The 20823-nt window shown below is 47.0% G+C and overlaps 1 protein-coding gene across 8 annotated transcripts in view; it reads right to left on the reverse strand.

Moving 5' to 3' along the window:
- The window catches only part of ZNF618 (zinc finger protein 618), a 115483-nt gene that overhangs the window by 32494 nt on the left and 62166 nt on the right, over positions 1–20823 (reverse strand). For 6 of the 8 annotated variants that reach the window (XM_073225773.1, XM_073225770.1, XM_073225783.1 and 3 more), the window contains 8 exons: positions 19882–19977; positions 16413–16490; positions 15711–15749; positions 10883–10972; positions 9968–10003; positions 9798–9875; positions 3708–3767; positions 3084–3173 (listed from right to left, as the gene is read on the reverse strand). In XM_073225773.1, coding sequence (XP_073081874.1) covers positions 3084–3173; positions 3708–3767; positions 9798–9875; positions 9968–10003; positions 10883–10972; positions 15711–15749; positions 16413–16490; positions 19882–19977 — 567 coding nt within the window. The remainder of the gene's footprint in view (positions 1–3083; positions 3174–3707; positions 3768–9797; positions 9876–9967; positions 10004–10882; positions 10973–15710; positions 15750–16412; positions 16491–19881; positions 19978–20823) is intronic. The other 2 variants (XM_073225776.1, XM_073225796.1) reach the window with 2 other exon arrangements.

A 20823-nucleotide genomic window follows, 5' to 3' on the forward strand; every position in this document is an offset into this window, starting at 1 on the left:
TAAAAGCAAATAACTCTGCAAACTACCCTGGATCTTAAAGTCATTTAGATGCCTTTCCAAGAAAAGAAGCTTCAAAGAAAAAGGGCATTCTTTCGGCAAAGAAGAAACATCTCAACCTTGCAACCTTCTTCAGTTCATTTCATGGTTGGCTCTTCCAGTAGTCTTCATTTACTTTAGTAAAGCATAGACATGGTGACTTATTTTTAAAAAAATAACAAAGACAAAAAAATCAATCCATGTATGTACCACATTACCAGAATAAAAGAATCATAGAATCACCTCAATAAATAGGAAAAAAACACATAACAATTTATGATAAAAAATTTCAGGAACTGAAGGTAATTTTCTCAACTGATAAAAAGGGCAGCTACAAAAACCTACTTCAGCTGATGCAATACTTAGTGATGAAAAGGATGATCCTTAATGATGAAAATCTGAACTGTATGATTGGGTACAATGAAGTGAGATCTGCTCAATTAAATCTTCTATACAACATTGTACTGGAGGGTCCTAATCAGTGTAGTGAGGAAAGAAAAAAAAAAAAAGAACGCAAATTGGAAATAAAGAAGCTGTCTTTATTAGATGATATCAGTATATACAGGAAAATCCTAAGAAATCTATTTAAAAAACCTATTAGAATAAGTGAATTGAGCAAAGTTGCAGGATACAAATTTAATATACAAAAATTAATATGTTTATATGTAATAGCAACAAATGACTAGAAAACTAAAAATTAAAGTAGAATAAAAAAATAAAATACGTATACTTTCATGAAATATGTGCAAGACTGATACTCTGAAGGCACAAAGTGCTGAGAGAAATTACAAGACTTAAATACTTGGAAAGCTTTACCATGTTCATGGATTGGAAGACCCAATATTATTATGACATTATTCTCCCCCAGTTTTTCTACTGATTTAGGGTAATCCTAAATGAAATCCCATTTGGATTATTTTGTAGACATTGGCAAGAGGACCAACAATTATATGGAAAAGGAAAGTTGTAGAATTGACAAATATTCTTGAAAAAGGGCAAAGTTGAAAAACTAGCTGATTTAAAACTCACTATGACTCCAGTAAATAAGACCATGTTGGCATAAACACAAACAAATAGATCAGTGAAACAGAAATAAACTCACAGCTTAATTATATGTACAAATGATTTTCAATAAAGGTCCAAAGGCAGTTTAATGGGGAAAGGATAATCTTTTCAACAAATGGTGTTGGAAAAACCAGATGTCCTTATGGAACAAAATAAATCTCAATTCCTACCTCTCATGTCATTCACAAAAGTTAGAGCTTGAAAAGATCAGAGACCTAAATACAAAAGCTTACAAAAGGCAATAAAGGAAAATATCCTCACAACATTGAGGTGGCAAGGATATTTGTGGTAGGACCCACAAAGCACCAACCATAGCAGAGAAAAGATAAAATAGACTTTATCAAAATGAAAAAACAATGGCTTATCAAAAGATATTGTGTGAAAGTCAGCAGGAATGCTGGAGACTATAAGAAAATATTCCCTATATATACATCCAATAAAAGACCTAGATTTAGAATATATGAAGAACTCTTACAACTTAGTAATAAAAAGATACACACCCCAAGCAAAAAAATGGGCAAAAGATTTAAATAGATAATTTCCAAAGTAACATAGATAAATGGCTAATAAATGCATGAAAAAGTGCTTAACATCATTGGTCATCAGGAAAATGCAAATTAATACCACAGTGAAACATCACTACACACTCACTAGAATAGTAGAATTAAACAGCCCATGGCCACCAAATGTTGGCAAGAATGTGGAACAAGTGGAGCTCCCGTATGTGGCTGTTGGGACTGTACAATGCCACAGCCATTTTGGAAAGAGGCTTGTTAAGTTGCTAAATAGTTAAACACACTCTCCCCTATGAGCAATTCTAGTCCTTGGTATTTATCCAAGAGAAATGAACATATATGCTCACAAAAAGCTTTGTACAAGCATTTTCATAGCAGCTTTATTCATAATAGCCTGAAACTGGAAACAAATCAAATGAACAAGGAAATGGCTAAACAAACTGTGATATTTTCATACAATTGAATATTGCTCAGCAGTAAAAAAATTCAACTGATATATACAACAACATGTATGAGTCTTAAAGATATTTTGCTGAGTGAAAGCAGCCAGACAAAAAAAGAATACTCCATTTGTAAGAATTTCTTCCAGTCAGCCTGGGTCCTTCTAGATATTCTCACCACACCCAGGGTCCTTAAGCCCTGGTCCTGAGTGACACCTGATAAACCATCAAGTCCAGCCCCTAACTCCACACAGAACCCATGGGCATACAGATCTCTAGGTCCAAAGGCCACTGGAAAGGCTGTTTCAGCCTTAGAGAATCAGTCCTCTGTTGGATCCAGTCTAAATCTCTCATGCCATCCTAGCACATACGCTTGGGGATCTAAGGATGGAGCCCCCTCCAATATCCAGAAGGAGAGTTGGGAAATACACAGTATCAAGAGAATGGAAGGCCAGGAAGTCCCTGTGAAAGAACCCTTAGAACTCTTCTCCTTTCCAGCCCAGGGTGGAAGTAGAAATTAGGGGCCAGACATAGGATAGGGCCCGCCCGAGGTCATACACAAGCCTGTGACTCACTTGGATTAACACCCAGGGCTTTTAAGTGCTGCAAAGGGCAGAGAGGTACTGTCTCATCTAGACGGCCATCCCCTAGCCTAGGTCAGGCCCTGCCCTGGTTCAACCTGAAGCTGCAGCACTCAGCACCGGCTTAGGGTTGGGGATTCAGGAACCACAGGATTTGGAGGGGCTTACAGGAGGTGAGGACAGGGCCACTGAAAGACTTGGATGAGCGATGCCTACATCGGAGTCCACCGAGGGCACTCAGGCTTTCCTGGCTTAAGGGCGGGACTTTTCCAGCTATTACAGCTACTGCATATGTTGCCCCAGGTGAGACCTGGATACGGAGAAACTGTCCTAGGCCAAGTTCACCTTTGCTTTCACCCTCCCCTGGCAAAGTTCCAGAACATTGGCCTATGGTGGCCCATCCCTCTCCCAAAGCCCCCAAACCCCCAATCAGAGAAGATACTCACTGATGGGGGCATGTAAGGCCACGTGCTCCTGGTAGGGCGTGTAGTACTTGTACTGTTTTCCACAGAATTCACAGGTATAATTGCCGGTTTCTGTCCAAAAAGGAGAGGAAAGTGTGGGAACAGGCTCCTGGCTCCCATCCAGGAGCAGCAGTGTGCTCCCTCCCCCCAAAGCCCTCTTCATTCTGGGACCATCTAGAATCAGAAGCCCACTTGAGTCAGACTGCCTGGGTTCAAATCCCAGCTTGTACATTTTTAGGTAAGTGACCATGGGCAAATCTCTTAACCCCTCTGTGCCTCAGTTTCCCTATCTGTAAAATGGGGGTAAGAATAGGACCACCTTATAGGATTGCTGTGAGGATTAAATTTATGTCAAGTGTTTAGAACAGTACCTGGCACACGCTGTTCTTCGTCACTCCACCCCCAGGCCTGGTGCTCAGGAAATACATGGGGACCTGAGGTGACCTCCAGTGCCAAACTTTCTCTTGGTCCCTTTATAAGCCCTGCCCTCTGCAATCACCACACTTGGGTCCCTTCATCTCCAGGATCTTCCCTGCCCCAAGCACCCCCACCCCCAGCAGAAGGGGTCACTTCTTCCTCTCAGGTCCCACCAGACTTTATCTTTACCTCTCTTTTGGCACTGCCTAACTTCTTTCTTCTTAAAAATTTCTGATGTAATATTGTTCACTGGGGGAAAATTATAAAATACTGATAAATACAAATATAAAATTTTTTAAATAAGAGAAATTTCAGTCATCTGTAATCCCCAAAGTGGCAGCTACCCCTTGGGGTGCAGTGTACAACCTCACCGTCTGCCCCAGACCGCAACCCACCCCTCACTCCCAATTCATCTAGAGTTCTTCTTTCACTTGACATCATCTGTCTGGCTCCGGTGGGCATTGAATTGCCCAGTCCTGATCTATATCCTCTTGGTAACCTGGTGTATTCAATTGATAATACTTTGTGGACATCTTGCTCAATCAATAAACATTGATCACTACTGCATTTATTGGCTGCATGGCTCCCACTGGACTTGGGAATTTGCTGAGCCAGTCTCCTACACCAAGGGACATTTAGATTGTTTCAAAATTTTTTCACTAATAAACAAATGCTGTGGATTCACATCCTTGTAAACCTTTCTGCACAGTTGGTCAATATTTTTGTAACATCACTGTAAAATAAAGATTACTGCACATATCTTTGCACATTATTTCCTTGGGATAAATTAAGGGCATGCATTTTCAAAGCTTTTGGTAACCACAGAACCAACTACATATCAAAAGGTTGGACCAATTATTACCCCAATCAGAAATATGTGAAAATGACTATTTCCATATACTGCAGCCAGCATTAAGTATTATCATCTTAAACTGTGCCTTCTAGGAGGAACTATACTGCACTGCTAGTTTTATTTTCCATTTATTTGAATTGTATGGAAATTGACTACTTTTCATGTTTAGTTAACTGTAATTTTTCTTTTGTGGCTTTTCTATTTGTGTTTACAGCTAATGTTTCCATAGGTACATTTACCTTTTTAAAATCACTAAGAACTCTGTAGATTAAGAACATCAATATTTGGTTTTATGTGCTATGAGTATAGTTCTCAATTTGTTTTGTATTGTTTATGGTTTTTCTCAATATAGAAGCTTTAAAATTTTTATAGTTAAATAATTTTTAGAACTAATTCACTAACTCTGGAAAAGATATATTACTGGCTCTTTGTAGGCTTCAAAATTCTTAGAGCACCTGTATTAATTATATTATTCAAACTATATAATCCTGTTTGTCTACTTGCTGTGTTAAAGCCTAAACGTTGCACTAAATCTTTCCATTTCATTGTATTTCTAAATTTATTTTGTATATTTGGATACAATATTGCTTTGATGCTTATAAGGCACGAGACCAAAATCTTCACTCTGAGCTATACCCTTTATTAGTGTTGCACTATTTTCTAACATAGGGCTTCTCAAAGTGTGGTCTCTGGGACAGCAGCATTAGATCATCTGGGAATGTGTTAGAAATGCAAATTATCAGGATTCAGCCATGACATAGTGAAAGAAAAACTCTAGGGATGGGACCCAACAATCTTTATTTTAACAGACCCCTTAAGAAAATTCTGATGCACAGCAAAGTTTAAGAACCACTGGTCTAACATTCATTATATTGTTTAATTAATTCATCTGACATCAATATTCTTACTTTGTGATAATTACTTTGTAAGATCCTCCTTTCTATTTGTTTGCATGTGCCTAAAGCCATCTCTCTGAACTGTCTTATAATTTCATTAAATGGATACTATGCTAAATGCTGGCACAAAATACTGAACAAAAACCCTCATGTTTCCTTCCACCTTCAGGGAACTTACAGCTGGGAAAAGGAGACAGAAAAATCAAATAATCACACAAACAAACTTAAAACTGCAACCACAATGGGTACTCTTAAAGGAGACATTTATAGAGAGATGAAAATCCTAATAGGGAATTCAATTTAGTTAAGGAAGCAGGAGAGAGTTCTCTGTGAAAGAGTAAAAGGTAAGAAATTAACCAGGTATGTGTTCAATTAACCATTATTTTAAATTAACCCGAGAATCTTTTCTATTAATAAAGAAGATTATACCATTTGCTTTTAGTACTGGAACTTACTTGATTTTACTTGTTTTAAATATTTTCTTTGCCTTTCCATTTTTCTCCAGTATTCCAGTATTTTCCAATATTCTTTGTTTTTGATAGTATATATTTACCTAATTGCTACAGTCAAGAAATAGTACTTTCAAGTCTATTACCATGAGAAAGGTAGTTTAATTCAGTGCTTCTCAATGTATATTAATCATCTAGAAAGACTGTTATAATACAGATTGCTGGGCCCCACCCCAGAGATCTAATTCTACAGGTGTCTGGTATGTGGCATTTCTAATAAACTTCCTGGAGATCTGATGCTGCTACTTTGCGACCACCTATGAGCAGGACCAGCTGAACCTCCTTCACTGTACCCCTTTACCTATTCCTTCCTTCCTGTGTTCTAAAAATTCTTTAATATTTTAGAATAATCTTTCTTTTGCATTCAATTTTATAATCAGATTTGTGCTATTTTTTTAAAAATTGAACTATCATTGATATACAGTCTTACATTGGTTTCAAATATATAACACAGTGGTTCAACAGTTACACATATTATTAAATCCTTACCCCCCCACTAGTGCGGTTACTATTTGCAAACATAGGAAGATGTTACAGAATCATCTGCTATATTCTCCACAGATTTTACAATTTTAAACTTCTAGCTCACCTGGTTTTAGTATTCCTAAGTCCTCTCTTGCTAGGAATTAATTCCTCATAATTGAGTCCTTAAATGTGCTCTACCACTTACTTAGTTCACTGGAGTATATCTTCAAATAATTTTTTGAAGTGGGTACATAGAAGAAATAATGTTTTAGAGCCCTCATTTTTTTTCTTTACTCAGAAATTACAATTTGTCTAAATATAAAATTCTTAGATTACAACCATTTCCCTTCAAAACTTACTCCATTATCTTTTTGTCATTTAGCATTGTAGAGAAATCTCAGGCAAGTTCACCTTGGATTCATTTGTTAATTTGCTATTTTATTTCCAGATGCCTGCATATTTTTTCCTTTATATTTATAGTTAAAAAAAAATCACCAAGATCTATATAGTTATGGGTCTCGTTATACTGACACCGCCTGACACATGATGAGCTCTTACATCTACATACACAGGTCTGCCTTTGGCTGAACACATTTTCCTTCTATTATATTTTTGAAGTATTGCTTCTGTCCCACTGGTACACCATCACCAATTACCTGGAACTGGTTCCCCATTCTCCATTGTCATCATGTTTTCCTCTTATCTTCATCTCTGTTCAGGTTTGTCCTTTTCATGATTAATTCCATTTCTGCAACTCTGTTCTTTACTATCTACCATGTAGGCTTTAATTCTGTTCATATATTTTCTGCCTCTATGTAATCCCTCATCTCATTCCTCTCTCTGCCTTTTCACCATACAACTTTATGCTCCTTTTTCACAGAGGTCATGCTATGGGCTGAACTGTGTCCCCCTCAAATTCAGATGTCAATGCCTTCCCTCCCAATGTGATGGTATGGAGATGGGGCTGTGGGACATAACTAGGTTTAGATGAGGTCATGAAGGTGGGGCCCTCATGATGGAGTTAGTGCCCTTATAGTAAGACATAGCAGGGAGCTACCTCTTGCTCTCTCCGTCCCCACCATGTGACGACACAGGCAGACAGACAGTAGATGTCTATGAACCAGGAAAAGGGTTCTCACCAGAACCTAACTATGCTGGCACCCTGATCTTGGATGGTCAGCCTCCAGAACTGTGAGAAAATAAATGTCTATTATTTAAGCCACTCAGTCTATGCTAGTTTTATTATGACAACCCAAGCAGACTAAGATAGGTTATATTTGCTTATACCCGTTGTGGCTGTCAAACAATCTTTTTCTGGATTTGGCAGTAGACCATTTTTAGAGGTATGCTCTTTCTGAGTTTCCTAAATTCTTTTTTTTTGTCGTTTTGTGGAATTATCATAGTTATATGATTTGTTCTGTTTTTTTTTACTGTGTTTTCAAGTTATTTTTCCTTAGCCATTTTTAAAAACCAAATAGCCTACAAATGAATTCAGACATCCTCTGCTTCAACAGACATAGGTGAATTGTCTTCAAGGCGTGCATTATCATGGTAGACCATTAGCATGTCAGTAACTCTCAGATCTGCGCCTGGAGAGCCAGCTGACACTCAAGACCCCTTAGGCAAATCTGTCCTTCTATAGGATTGTAGGCTTCCTCTGCTCTGCATGGCTCCAGCTTTCTCCTTTGTAAGTACTTGCTTCACTAATTTTCTCAGCTGATGCAGATGTGCAAGGCCTCCTTCCCAGCGTCACTGCTACCAGGGTTCTTCCTCTTCCCCTGACCTACAGAGCTCTACATGTAGCGACTAGTCACCTTGCAGTGCATCATGCCTCTACTGAATCCCCTTATTCTATGTCTTGTCACTCTTAGGGGTCTGTGGCACTGGCCTGCTTATAAGAAGTGGCAGAAGCCCAAGAAGCAGCACTCTTATCTTACCAGGCAGTTCCTGAGTGGCAACAGAATGCGGCCACATTATTTTAGCAATCTTAGTTCCATAACGTCCAGCAAACATGGCAGGGTGTCAAAACCTAGTTCGGTTTTCTCAATGCAATTCCATACTCCTTAAAATTTGTGGTAATTCCTCCCAGGTCCTAGTTGGTTGGCTGTCAGACTTAATTTACCTATAATACAGAGCAAGTTTCCTCTTGTTCAGCACCTTCCTGGATAATTAATAGCACCACTTATTTAATGCATCCCTTGTATGTGTCAAGGACTATGGTATTGTTTTAGAAACAGAATCTCATCTAATCTCCATGACAATCCAGAGAGGTGAAGGTTACTGTCATCACCCCATTCTGGAGTTAAGGAAACTGCATTAGAGAGATTATAAAATTTGCAGCGTGTCACACAGGTACTAAGTGTAGAGCTGGGATTTGTATTTGTGATGGCCCTAAAGCTCTCGCTCTTGACTACCTCTCAACAACATCAGTCTTTTGTTATGGCCTAAATACGAGCCGCCTGATGAGCTACACACTTTATTCATGCACCATCCAAAAGCCCTATAGGAGAGGAGGTCTTGTGCCCAAGTTACAAATGAATCAAAGGGCACTTAGACGGGGTAAGGGGCTAGTAAACTGGTGATGGCAGCATTCAAACCTGGCCTGTCTGAATCCAAAGCCTATTTTTATAATCACGATGCTACAGCTGGAAGGGCAGGGTTACTCTGGGGCTGCAAATCTGGGTAAGTCGCTTCCTGACTTGGGAAGCTCTGCCTCAGGATGGAGTCCAAATGCCTTCTTCTGGTATTCAAGGCTCTCAATGACCCAAGTTCAGCATTTCTTTGCCTTTCCATTCCCAGAACAAGTGTTGTCCTCCTGGTTTCACATTTGATACAGGGGCTCATGTCCACCCTCAGTTCCCACTTGGAAGCCTCCTGGATTCCCAAGGATGGTCAGGGGCCTCCTCGGCCCCCACAGCTCCCTGTGCTTCTGGCTATGTGGTAATATCTGCTTACTGACTTATGACCCCCTCCCTGCGCGAACTACCTGAGGACAGGACCACATGTTTTGCTCGCTGCTGTGTCCCCACGATGTTCAATGCAGGTAATGTGCCGAAAACAGGCAGGTCATGTGCATGGCTCCTGCCCTCAGGGTTCACTGGGACAAGGACAGTGTCTGCATGTGGCTCCCCTGGACAGCTTCATTTGCTCATAAACCCCTTAGATAATCATCAGTTATTTTCTATGTACCAGGCACTGTGCTAATAGATGGTCTACAGCCATGATTGCATTTAATCCCCCAACAAACCTTTGGGGAAATGTCATTCTCATCGACAGGTGAGGAGCCGAGGCTCAGGATGGCTAACAGACTGCCAGGGCACTAAGCACATGCTACCTTCACTGGTCTGACCTTGGCCCTGTGCTGTCCTGCTGCTCCTCAAAAGCGGAAGTCCTGAGACTGACTGGCCCATTTGAAAGGTGGACAAAGTGAGGTAGAAGGAGGCCAATGGCCAGCACCATTGCTGCAGGATGAGTGATGCCACCCCCTTCCAGCAGTGGGACTCATCCTCCTGCCCTCAGCCAGCCCCCACCCAGCCCCAGAGAGAGCCCTGCATACTTGGCCCGATTTTCTGGAATGGTTCCGGGGGCTCCTCCTTCACCTCGTCCGTGGCCACAACACCCTGGTCGAAGGGGTCTGCGGGAAAACACAAGGCCCTTAGCACCCTGGTGACCAGGTCTGGGAGCCCAGCTGGGGACAGGGGAGGTGGGCAGCCACTGAGGACTTACCTGCCCGATTTTCGGGGGCCCCTTCCACACTAAAGACTGTGCCCGGGCGGGAGGCGGCGGCCGCAGAAGGAAAGAAGCCACAGGAGCCCTGTTAGTGCCTACACACAGCTGCCTCTGCCCCATGCTCCCAGCTCTGCCCAGCAAGTGTGCCTCTGTGGCCCAGAAGAGCTGCCCTGGCCAGCATGGACACCCCAGGAAACCAAGGGCCACAGAAGAGCACACCCCCAACAGGATGCAGCCTGTGCCTCCATTCCTCGTCCTCCCCGTGAGCTCCTACCCACCCCAGGAGCGGGCAGACACTTTCCATCTGGCCTGTTTCTGGATCACCAGCAACCACTCAAGGGGCCAGGGCAGAAGAAAAGAGGAAGAGATGGAGAGGAGAGAAAAGAGGAGGTGAGAGGAAAGAAGAGCCAGTGGCAGTGGGTGGTGGGGCCTGACTGTCACAGCTTGAGCCAGGCTGTGGGTGTGTGGCTACAGAGGGAGCTCCCAGAATCCTCTCTAGGCCCAAGACCCTATTTCTAGGATTCTTAAGATTCTAAAAATAAATTACCTGAATTTATTGTTCTAATTTCTAACTCTATAATCTCAGATGCTTAAATACCATCACTCATTTTTAAAAATTGGTTTAATTTCACTACAGCATGTGAATACAAAATTGCCAATATTTGACTGATGTTGACCTAGAAAACCAGTGGTTTCACTGGGGTTGCTGTAATCTGAAGTAAATATGGAGTATGATGGGGACCTTGTCCTTTCCAGAATCCTCAGGGGTTTGCCATTCCCCTCATGGTCTGGCTGCTACCTGACCTTCTCTGGGTAGAAGGAGACAGGGGAGGGCCAGGGGTCCGATAAGCAGCTCCAAATGGGTGTCTCTTTATGCAACTCTGCTCCCCAGGAGTGAGAGGCTTGGCTCACCATCCACTGCGTGCAGGTCTCGGTGCTCTTGGAAACAACTGTAGTATTTGTACTTCTTCCCACAGATGTCACATGTGTACCTGAAGTTGTCTATGGGGAATGGAAGGACATACGTGGTTACCAGGGCTTCTGTCACTCGGGGGGGTTTCTGGGCCAGCTCATCGGCTCCAGGAGCTAAAGATGGGACTAGGTGGCCCCAATTGGAAAACCCATGGAGAATCAGTGCCTGGGGCGTTAGGGGTCCTCTACACAAGGAGACTGGGGAGCTCTGAAGTGACTTTCAAACCCACCTCCAACCCCCGCTGGGTGAGCAGAGCTCCTAAGGGCCTGGTTCATAACTGGCCACCCCCATTCCCTTCACGAGGTTACATGACAGTAAGTCACTGCAGCCACCACTTCCTGGGTGCTACACATGAAAGGTGCCAGGCCAGGTACTTCCCCTGTACTTCCCCCATTAGTCCTTTCGGCCGAGGGAGGAAGTAGTCACTCATTGAACACACGAGGGAGCTGAGGATCAGATGGGACCTGCCTCTGGCTCCACAGCTGGGAGGGCCTGTGGCAGGCAGCTTCAGACATGGTTCCTCATGACCCTGGCCCCTGTGCAAGCCCTTCCCATTGAGTCTGGGCTGGAGAGTAACTTGTTTCTATGCAGAGAATGCAGTAAGGTGATGGGATGTCACTTCTGAGACTAGGTTACAAATGACTGTGCATTTTGTCTTGCTCACACCATCTTGTTCTCACTAGTCTCCTGTCGTAAGCTGCCCCAGAGAGAGACCCCTGTGCCAGCCTGTGGTGAACAGCCAGGGGGGAATTTAGGCCCACAGTCCAACAGCTTGGGAAGGATCGATCCTGCTAGCAACCACGTGAGTGAGCTTGGAGGCAGCTCCTTTCCCGGCTGAGCCTTGAGATGAGACCACAGTGCTGGCTGAGACCTTGACTGCAGCCTCATGAGAGACCCAGAGCCAGAGGACCCAATGAAGCCTCACCCAGATTTTGACCACAGAAATCATGAGATGATCAATGTTTGTCGCTTTAAGTCGTTAAGTTTGGAGATGCATTACACAAAAATAGATAACAAATACATGGCCTGACACTGGATGATTCCTAGATCTAGACAAAGTCTGAGGCTAGACTTACTCTGGACAATGCCCTCGCTTCACTAGCATGGACCTCACGTGTACATTCCTTGGGCTGATCTAGGGATGGCCCATTACCCCACCTTCCTGAGGATGCCCAATACAGTGAGGTCAGGTAGCTTGCCCCAAATGGCGTAGTGGAGTGGGGAATAGCCAGGATTCATACATTCACGTAACTCCAAGCACGGCTGAGTCAGGGCACATGGCCCTTTTCTGTCCATATATGCTACCCTTCACTCCAGGGCTGGGGTATAAGCTTTTGGTCTATCTTCTGCCCCTCAGGACTGAGTACAGGATCTGATGAGATTGCTCCATCCCAAGGTTACAAAGCCTGGCAATTCTGTGGGAAGGTTCTGGCTCCTGCTTAGCTGAACTTCAGGACACAGATGACATCAGCCACCTCCCTGTCTCTGCCCTCACCTCTTCCACCACACTGCAGTCTCTGGAAGGGCCTTGTAGATGCCAGGGCCAGAGACTGATCCCTGCGTGAGGTGCACACATCCTCAGCACACACAGACATTCTGAGCATGTGGGGACCAGGCCGGGTGTAGGCATGCCACCATCCTGCTGGGCCTTACCACTTCCACGCCCACCCCTGAACCAGCCAGGGTGTGGTCCTGCTCTGTCTCACCCAGACTGCCAGCAAGCACTGACCCCACCTCGGGACTTGGCTTCCCCACTCTTCCTTGACTGAAGGAAGGGGAGGACAGTGGTTGAGCAGATTTCCAGGGCCTGTCCCAGGCTGGCAGTGCCAGGATTCCAAGCCTGGCTCAGGCTTTAATCCTCTGCTGTGGCCAGCAATCCACCTTAGACAACAACCTCCCCCATCATGGCCTCTCTGGACCATAATTCACTCTGGGTGCTGCACACCCAGACAGAGGTGGAGAAGTCAAGGCAACCTGGGGTCTGCTGGTTCCGGATGGAGCCCCACCTCTGAAAATTCCTTTCCCATAATGGCCAGTACTGGTCCCTCCATAGCTGTTTGCCCCACTGGTTTTGTCTCTGCCTATATGACCTCTCCTACCAGCTGGGCCACGTCTACCACCTCAAATTAAAGGGGAACCCCCAGCTTTCTGCCACTAAGAAGCACCCCCACCCAGCTCTGTCAAACCCACATCACTACTCCAACATGGACAGGGACAACATTTCTGGGCCCGCCCTAAGACAGGAATGGATTAGGACTGAAGAGTTATCCCCAAAGGAAGGTTAAATTATTTATTTGTTAATGAAACCATGTTCCAGGAGAGCTCAGTGTCCCAGGAATGCCACTGGGAATCCATTCTGGAAGACAAGTTCTGGAGTCAGGCTGCTGGAGCTCAAATCCAACCCATCACTTACAAGTGTGACTAACATCAGACATGCTTCCTGACCTGTGCACCTCAGTTTTCTCATTTCCCAGTAAAACGAGAATGATAGTTTCTTCACCTCCCAGAATTGTAATAAAGAATTAACGAGCACAATGCCTACTATGCAGTAAATGCTTGGTAAATGTTACCTCATATTGTTTTGCAAAGGGAATCAATGTTGTGCAGCAGCAGAACTGAATGTGGGGTTAATCTGTCATTTTCTTAGTTAAGAGACGGGTAAGTGGGTATATGCCTCTATGAATGACTACACTTTTTCTAATGAACAAATCAAAGATCTCTGGACTGCAAAGCATGGGACCTGGTTTCCATGTCCACCTCTACTAGCAATGAGAAGTATGACTTCCCTCTGGGCCTCACTATCCTCATACGCAGAATGGGTATGGGCCAGACTCGACATTTCCAACACAATCCTTTTGGCTCCAGGTCTCCACAGCCAGGCTCTCATAGGATGCTGTCTGGGGTGTGAGGACACCAGGCTTTCTGAGCAGGCACTGCCGGCTTGGGTCAGGGCAGGGGTGAGGGAGTGAGAATAAAACAAAGCACACTGGCCATACACGGAGGAGGCGAAGGTGACGGAAAGACTAAAAATACCCCGGCTACAGAGTCCTCACCAACAGTGAGCCTCTGGGAACCAGGGAAGCCAGACAGAACACAACAGACCATTGAGGGGCTGCAGAGAGGCCAGGGCCCTGAAGAGCTGAGGAAGGAAAGATAAATAGGGAAGTTCTTTAAATGTGTGGCTGACCATGGGACATGGGAGAGAAGGAGCCAGAGGCCAGGCTGAGGCGGGGGCTGGGGGGCTGGGGGTAGTGCTCCAGGAGGAGGGTCACCTTCACCTGCTCCTAGCCCGGGGTCCTCTGGCAGGTGTCTGGCCAACCTGAGCCTCCAGAAATTGGGGGAGTAGCCTCAGGCTTGCCTGCCTCTCATGTGGTGTAAGAATCCAAAGAGCAAACAGATGGGAAAGTGCCTCCAAAGAAATGCTGTCAGGACCCAGTGTAATCAAGGCCCTTTTTAGGCCCCAGTACCTCCCTCAAACTGCTTTGTTCTGTTCTGCTTTGGGGTCATATTTATTTATTATTTTAGGAAACTTTTTATGGTGGTATACCTTGTAGAACAGGGGTTGACAACCGACGGCCCACCCACTGTCTAATATGGTAAAAAAATTCATTTCCATATCAACTCTGGCTGTCTTGTGCTGTGTGGCAGAAGTAAGCACTTGTGACAGAGACATGTGGCCTGCAAAGGCAAAAATATTTACTGTCTGGTCCACTACAAAAGATTTTGCTGACCCCTGACAGAGAAAAGTGTACAAATCCTAAGTGGTTCAGCTCGTTCACTTTTCACAAGCTGAAAACATCTGCGTAACCAGCACCCAGAAGCCCCTTCCCAAAGGTTAAAGGTTAACCACGATTCTGACTTCTTCCAGTGTGAATTAGTTCCCCCAGTGTGAATCAGCTTTGGTACTTTCTCAGCACAGATCTCAGAGGAAGACCTCTTTCACACACGGCTTCTTGAACTAAAGTTCTGTTTGTGGCTACTCCATGTTGCCGTGTGTTGCTTTAAGTCCTTCTTTCTCATTGCTGTGCTGCAGTCCTCGGGGTGAACACACGACGACTTGTTTACCATTCACCTAGCACTGGGCTCTCAGGTGGTTTCCAGTTTGGCGCTGTTTCAAAACAGTGCTGCTAAGAACAGCTGAGCTCACTTTTGGTGGACGTATGTGCACATTTCTGCTGGGGATATACCTGGGAGCTCAGGGTCACTGGGTGGGGAGACGGCCCTCCCCAGCCCTCCCCATGTGGCTGCCTGCTTACCAGGCCCGTAGGTTTAGGGGTAGAGGGAGAGCAAGCAGGGCCTGTGGGCAGCAAAGCAGAACACTGCCTCCAGAGGTCAAGGCCATGCACACCCCAGAGATGAGCACCTGTGGGTGTTCGTGAGATAACTCTCTGACGTAACATTTCCCAAACATGAGCTATGGGCCCCAGACCCATGAGGGGCAGTCAAAAGAACAAAAGTAAACTCTGCATATACAGGACCCCTCTTGGAGGCATGTGTCTGCAATGGTGGGGCCTGAGAAGTCTGCAGCAAAGGAACAGCAGAACGCAAGATTTCCCCAGGGTTGTTTGATCAGAGAACCTTTTACTGACAGAGCTTCTGCAGGATGAATATGCCACGGAACACACTTTGGGAAAGGCTGATGTGAGGTCCTGTGTTATGATTTCACAAGGACCCCTCTGGCCCCAAAACCTGGACCACAGCATCATGTCTCCCAGGGGACACTTGGGGCAGTCTGGGGAGGGAGAAGAGCAAGGGGAAAATACTCACTGCCTTGGGAGGCTCCCTCCCCTGAGGTGGCTTCAGTGTCTGTGAAAGAGAGAGCGCAGAGGTGAGCAGACTGGACCAACAGTAGGGCTGGTGCCAAAAGAGAGAAGCCAGAGGAGGCAGTGACAAGGACAATCCAGGTGACAAAGAAGTGCCCAGGGATGCGCTCTTTCCCACGCACGATGCAGGAACAGCCTCACAGTCCAGCCTCCTGCACCCTGCTGTTGGCTGGGCTCTGACCCAGTGCCCTTCCTCCCTGCCAGGCTGAGGGATGCCCAGACGCCATCCCTCCTGTCCATTCAGTGGCAGGAGTCCTCATCTTCAGAACGGAGACAGCTGCCACCCGCATTCCCCGGGGCTGTCAGGAGGAGCACGAGCCGACACAGGAGCACTCTCCCTGCAGGGCCCGCTTACACTGAGCAGCGCAGAGGCATCCTGGTAGGAAGCAGGTGGGGCAGGCAGGGGCACTGGTGGCAGACGCCAGGTGGCACGGCCTGCCGCCTCCCACCACCACCCCGTGTGCTCTCCAGAGTTCAGGAGCTCCTCCTCTCCTCAGGTCTCCCTCCTACCGCAGGAAGAGGAAAGAGACTGGAGAAGATGAGCTCTGAGGGCCCCTGGTGTCACCTGTGAGGGATGCAGGCAGACAAACAGACAGACAAGGGGAGGTGTGGCCTCTCTGCTGGGCCCCAGGCACACGCCACTCACCTCGGTGTGCCCGGACATGGGTCTGGAAACAGTTGTAATACTTGTACTTCTTGCCACAGATTCCACACTCATAGGACCCTGGAAAACAGGAAAGGAAGCGACGGGTCAGCCAGCACCCAATGCATGTAACCACGCACAAGGCCTGGACCCATAGAGAGCCTCCGGGGACTGCTAACTGCATCCAGGAGCAGCAGCGCCCTGTGGGCTGTCTTGATCCCAGCAAGCAAAGAGGCGGCAAGGACCTGTGGAGTCACTGCTAAGCTGGAGATGAGGAGGCCTGTGTCTCATTCCCAGCTTCTGTCTCAACTCTGAGTGACTTGGGCAAGTCACTGCCCAGCGCTAGGCCTGTTTTCCAAATCATAAGATGGAGAGGGTAACTACTTTAGGTAACTCTCATACTTAACTCCTTCAGAGAAAACAGGAGATGAACATAAAGTGCTCTTTCAGGAAGAGGAATAAATTGCATCCATGTGAGGAAATCAGTAAAATGCACTAGAATCACTCCTAGCTACCTCTCGTCACCAGGATAGGACAGAAGTTAACAGGATAGGCTTCAAATCAGATGCATCTGGGTCCCTGTCCCTACTCCACTACTTACTGGTGCCGTGACCTTGGTAATTTCCTTAGACACACTAAGCCTTAGTTAGTTCATCTGTAAAATGGAGCTAAATGTTCATGGCGGCAGTGGTGGGGGGGGTCCTACAGTCCTCATAGGAAGTACCCAGCCCTACTACAGATGTGGCAGACAAGGAGAGGACCTGTCTAGTCTGCTGAAAAGCTGTCTTGTCCCATCAGGTGTGCAGAGCCCAACATGGTGTAAATGCCTGACCCCTGCCCTCTGCAGGGCCACTCTCCCAGCAGCAGATAGAGTGAAATGGCTGAGTTCCCAGTGGGCACTTCAGACAGGTCAAAGGCAGAGCTCACCCCCGCAGAGCAGGGGGCAAAGGCTCATGGCAGGCAGCCAAGCAGAGTCCATGAGACCCAGCCTGGCAGGGGCCCCAGGAGTGGAGGCCCCATCCCTCACATGGCCTGACACCACCTGGGCCCCATACTTCCTTCCAGAATGGCCGGGAAGCCTGTAGAAATACAGAAGCTGTGGCCCCACTCCAGGCCAAGCTCACTATAATGGCTGTAGCAGGGGGCCTAGGAATCTGCCTTTTTCAAAAGGGTCCTCAGGGGATGATGCCTGGCCACCCAGGATGGAGTCTCATCTCTGCCATCTACTGGTTGGGCCTCCGTTTCCTCATTGGAAAAACTGGGTAACACAGAGCACCGTGGTCAAGACTGGAGCAAGAGCAGTGTTCCTATCACAAGCCCAGATCTCAGTGGGTGGGGGCAACGCCATCTCTTTTCCCCCTTGGTCTTGCCTGGGGGCAGAGGCCCATTTACTGGGTGTCAACTTGAGGTATGGGATGAAGTCAGGAGAGCACTGGGCCTGGAGTCCAACTGTCCGCTCAGCTCTGCCACCCATTGCTGTTTGAGCTCGGGCATATCCCGTGCCAGTCCCAGGCTGACTCCTTACCTGTAAAACAGGACTATGACCCAGATATCTCATGATCAAGGTCAGGATTAAGGAGATACAACACTCGTGGCAGCTGGCACACAGTAACAGCACCACCTTACCACTGTGGGTCACCCAGGGACACTGGCATCCTAACCGTGGCGTGGACTTTAGAGGTCGGTTATTCAGTGATTTTCTATGTTTACCCTTGATTGTCTCACAGGGAAAAATATGAACACTTGGAGAGCAAAGATCAGATTGCATATTTTTCTGTCTTTAGCCCCATGATGGGCACACAGAAGGGGCTCAATAAATTCACGGTGTCCTGCTGTTCAACTCATCTGTCACCAGATAATAATGACCTGGGCTCCCTTCCTGTGCCTCCACCCACTCTGTAAGTTTTTGCCAATTCCCCTCAACCAATCGAGAACCTACTGAATGTCTTCAATGTGCCCAGCACTGAGGCCCCAACCATGAGCAAGACAATTGCTGCCTTCAGTATGAAGGGAAAGCAGACAGGCCTTCGGGCAAGGGAACAGGCAGGGTGAAAAGTGTCCTGGCAGTGGAGGGCACAATCTGGTGGGCACAGTGCAGGACCCTGCCATAGCCACAGAAGCGAGCGGCTGAAGTCAGGGGAGTGAGCAGGCAGAGGGAAAGGAAAGGGGGGGATGGAGGGGCAGCGGCCCAGGGAGGGTGGAGCCTCCCTGCAAAGGGCTGAGGTTGCAGCCTGAGCAAGGGAAGAGTGTTCAGACCTGACCCACTTCTAGATGAGGGCTCTCTGCCCCTCTCTGCCCCTCTCTGCCCCAAGACCTGGGCCTGTTTCCCCAAGTGCACTCGATGGCCTAAGGTCTTTTCTTAAACTGTACAATTGCAGGTTGCATTAGGTCCCCTGTTCAGGTGGGTCGCCCAGTTGACACTGTTCACAAGCAGGATGGGTCCCTACTGGCACTATGGGATTCTCCTCCACCCCACAGAGAGTGCTGAGGGCACGTGCAGCCTTGCTCACAGTTCTCAAAGATACAGAGTCATGGCAGGCACTGTCACCAGCCTCAGGGCCTCCCCTGAACAGTCTCAGGCGAGAGCGCTGTGTGTTAGCAAGAGGGCGCCTGACTTCAAGGCCCTGCCTGCCCCCACTCACCCTGAGACCCCAGGCTTTGGGGGCCCTGTCTGCAGAAGGGGCTGGATGGGCAGAGGGGGGAGGGGTGGGGCATTGGGAGAGTGCACCAGAGTGGCAGCCCTACAGCGCAGTGGGGTCAGCCGGACCTGAGTTCACTTCCCAGCTCACCACGTATCCGCCAGGGACCCCGGACAAGTCACAGAAACGCCCACACTTCAGGCTTCCTCTCTGTAAAATGGACACAGTAAAAGAGTGCCCACCTCATGGCAAGGGGTGGTTCCCAGTGATAATACTGTGGCTATCGAGCACATAACTAAAGCAGGCACTCAACAAAGGATAGCTGCCATTACTATGAGCACTTTCCAAAGTTCTCTGGAAGCAACTTTCTGAATGCATCCCAGGAAAGAAGCCCATGATCAAGCTAGAGGGAGGCACAGCTGTCTCGGGTAGGCACAATGCATGGGGCTGAGCCAAGCCAACAGGCCTGTGTAACATCCAGCTCACTATTTAATCCAAGGTCTCCCAACATATTTGGTTACGCAACTCCTTTATCCCCTTGGCTTGTTTGAGTCACAGTCCACAGTAAGTGCTTCTGGAATGGCCCTGATGTTCCAACTTCCAGATTTCACATGCTCTATCACCCCTCCAGAAGCCCTGTCTTCCAGAGACACAGGCAGGCTCAGATTTGCTGAGCTGTGGCAGTGCCGGGATGGAAGGGGTGGTTCTTCACGTCCCTGCAGATGCTAGGTGGCTTTGCTCATCAGGGATCTGTATCTGATGGCTACATCCAGCTATGCCCCCACCCTCATGCTGGCCCCATCAGGTCCTCCTGCCCCTCATCCATCACGTACCAGATGCATATCTCAACGCTTGGTCAAAAATCCAGGTCCCTGAATAGCGGCTTCGCACAGATCCACCGTGGGGGCTGCCTTCGGGCGCTTTTCCATCTGAATTACGTAAGAAATCAGAAAGAGCCCTTAAAGTTGGGGATGCCTGGGAGGTTGGGGAAGGGGCCAGGTGAGGAAGGGATCCAAGTCTTGGGTTAGCCAGTCACCTGAGCTTTTAGGGCCTCAGTTTCCCCATCTGCATGCTTAGAAGGGTGACCAAGATCATGTTGTTACCTTTCCACTAATGAACTTGTACTGGCCAAGGGGCATCCACGCATCCCCCTGGGAGGTTGGGGTATAGCAAAAAGCAGCAGCTACAGGCCCAAATTCCCCTGAAGTTCTGCATTCTCTGTACTCTGATTCATACTATGGATGTAACATAAAATGTTCCATAATATGGTTGTAACATAACATCTCTCCCCCAAATTCCTTCAGCAAAATGATCCTAAAGGGAAGATATGTCCTATGGGTGCTGTGGCCTTGTGTCCCCCTAGCCCATGGCCACTGCATACCCTAGCTTGGTGCACTGGGGCACTAGAGAGTCTTCTGAGCCTCTCAGCTCAGACAGTCCCCATCTCTGATGCCTGACTCACTTGCCTTGCTCTCTGCTGGGTCCCCCAACTACCTTTTATCTTTAGTCACCATCACTTCCTAAGGCACTGTGGCTCATTATATCTGAGCACCTCCAACATCTCCGCAGGGCTTGGCCTCTGACCCCAGGTGAGGAAGAAGTTGGTCAGGTGTGCAACTTGCCCATTTCGCACAGCTAGTGTGGGGGAGGAGGGGCTCCTCATACATCAGCTCAGTGCATCTTCACAAGCTCAGCAGATAAGAGACGATCATTATCTCCATTTTTCAAATGAGGAAAGCAAACGCTTTCCAGTTCTCTCTAGACCAAGTCCATAT

The sequence above is a fragment of the Manis javanica genome, chromosome 2 (assembly GCF_040802235.1).
Source record: "Manis javanica isolate MJ-LG chromosome 2, MJ_LKY, whole genome shotgun sequence".
Lineage (NCBI taxonomy): Eukaryota > Metazoa > Chordata > Mammalia > Pholidota > Manidae > Manis > Manis javanica.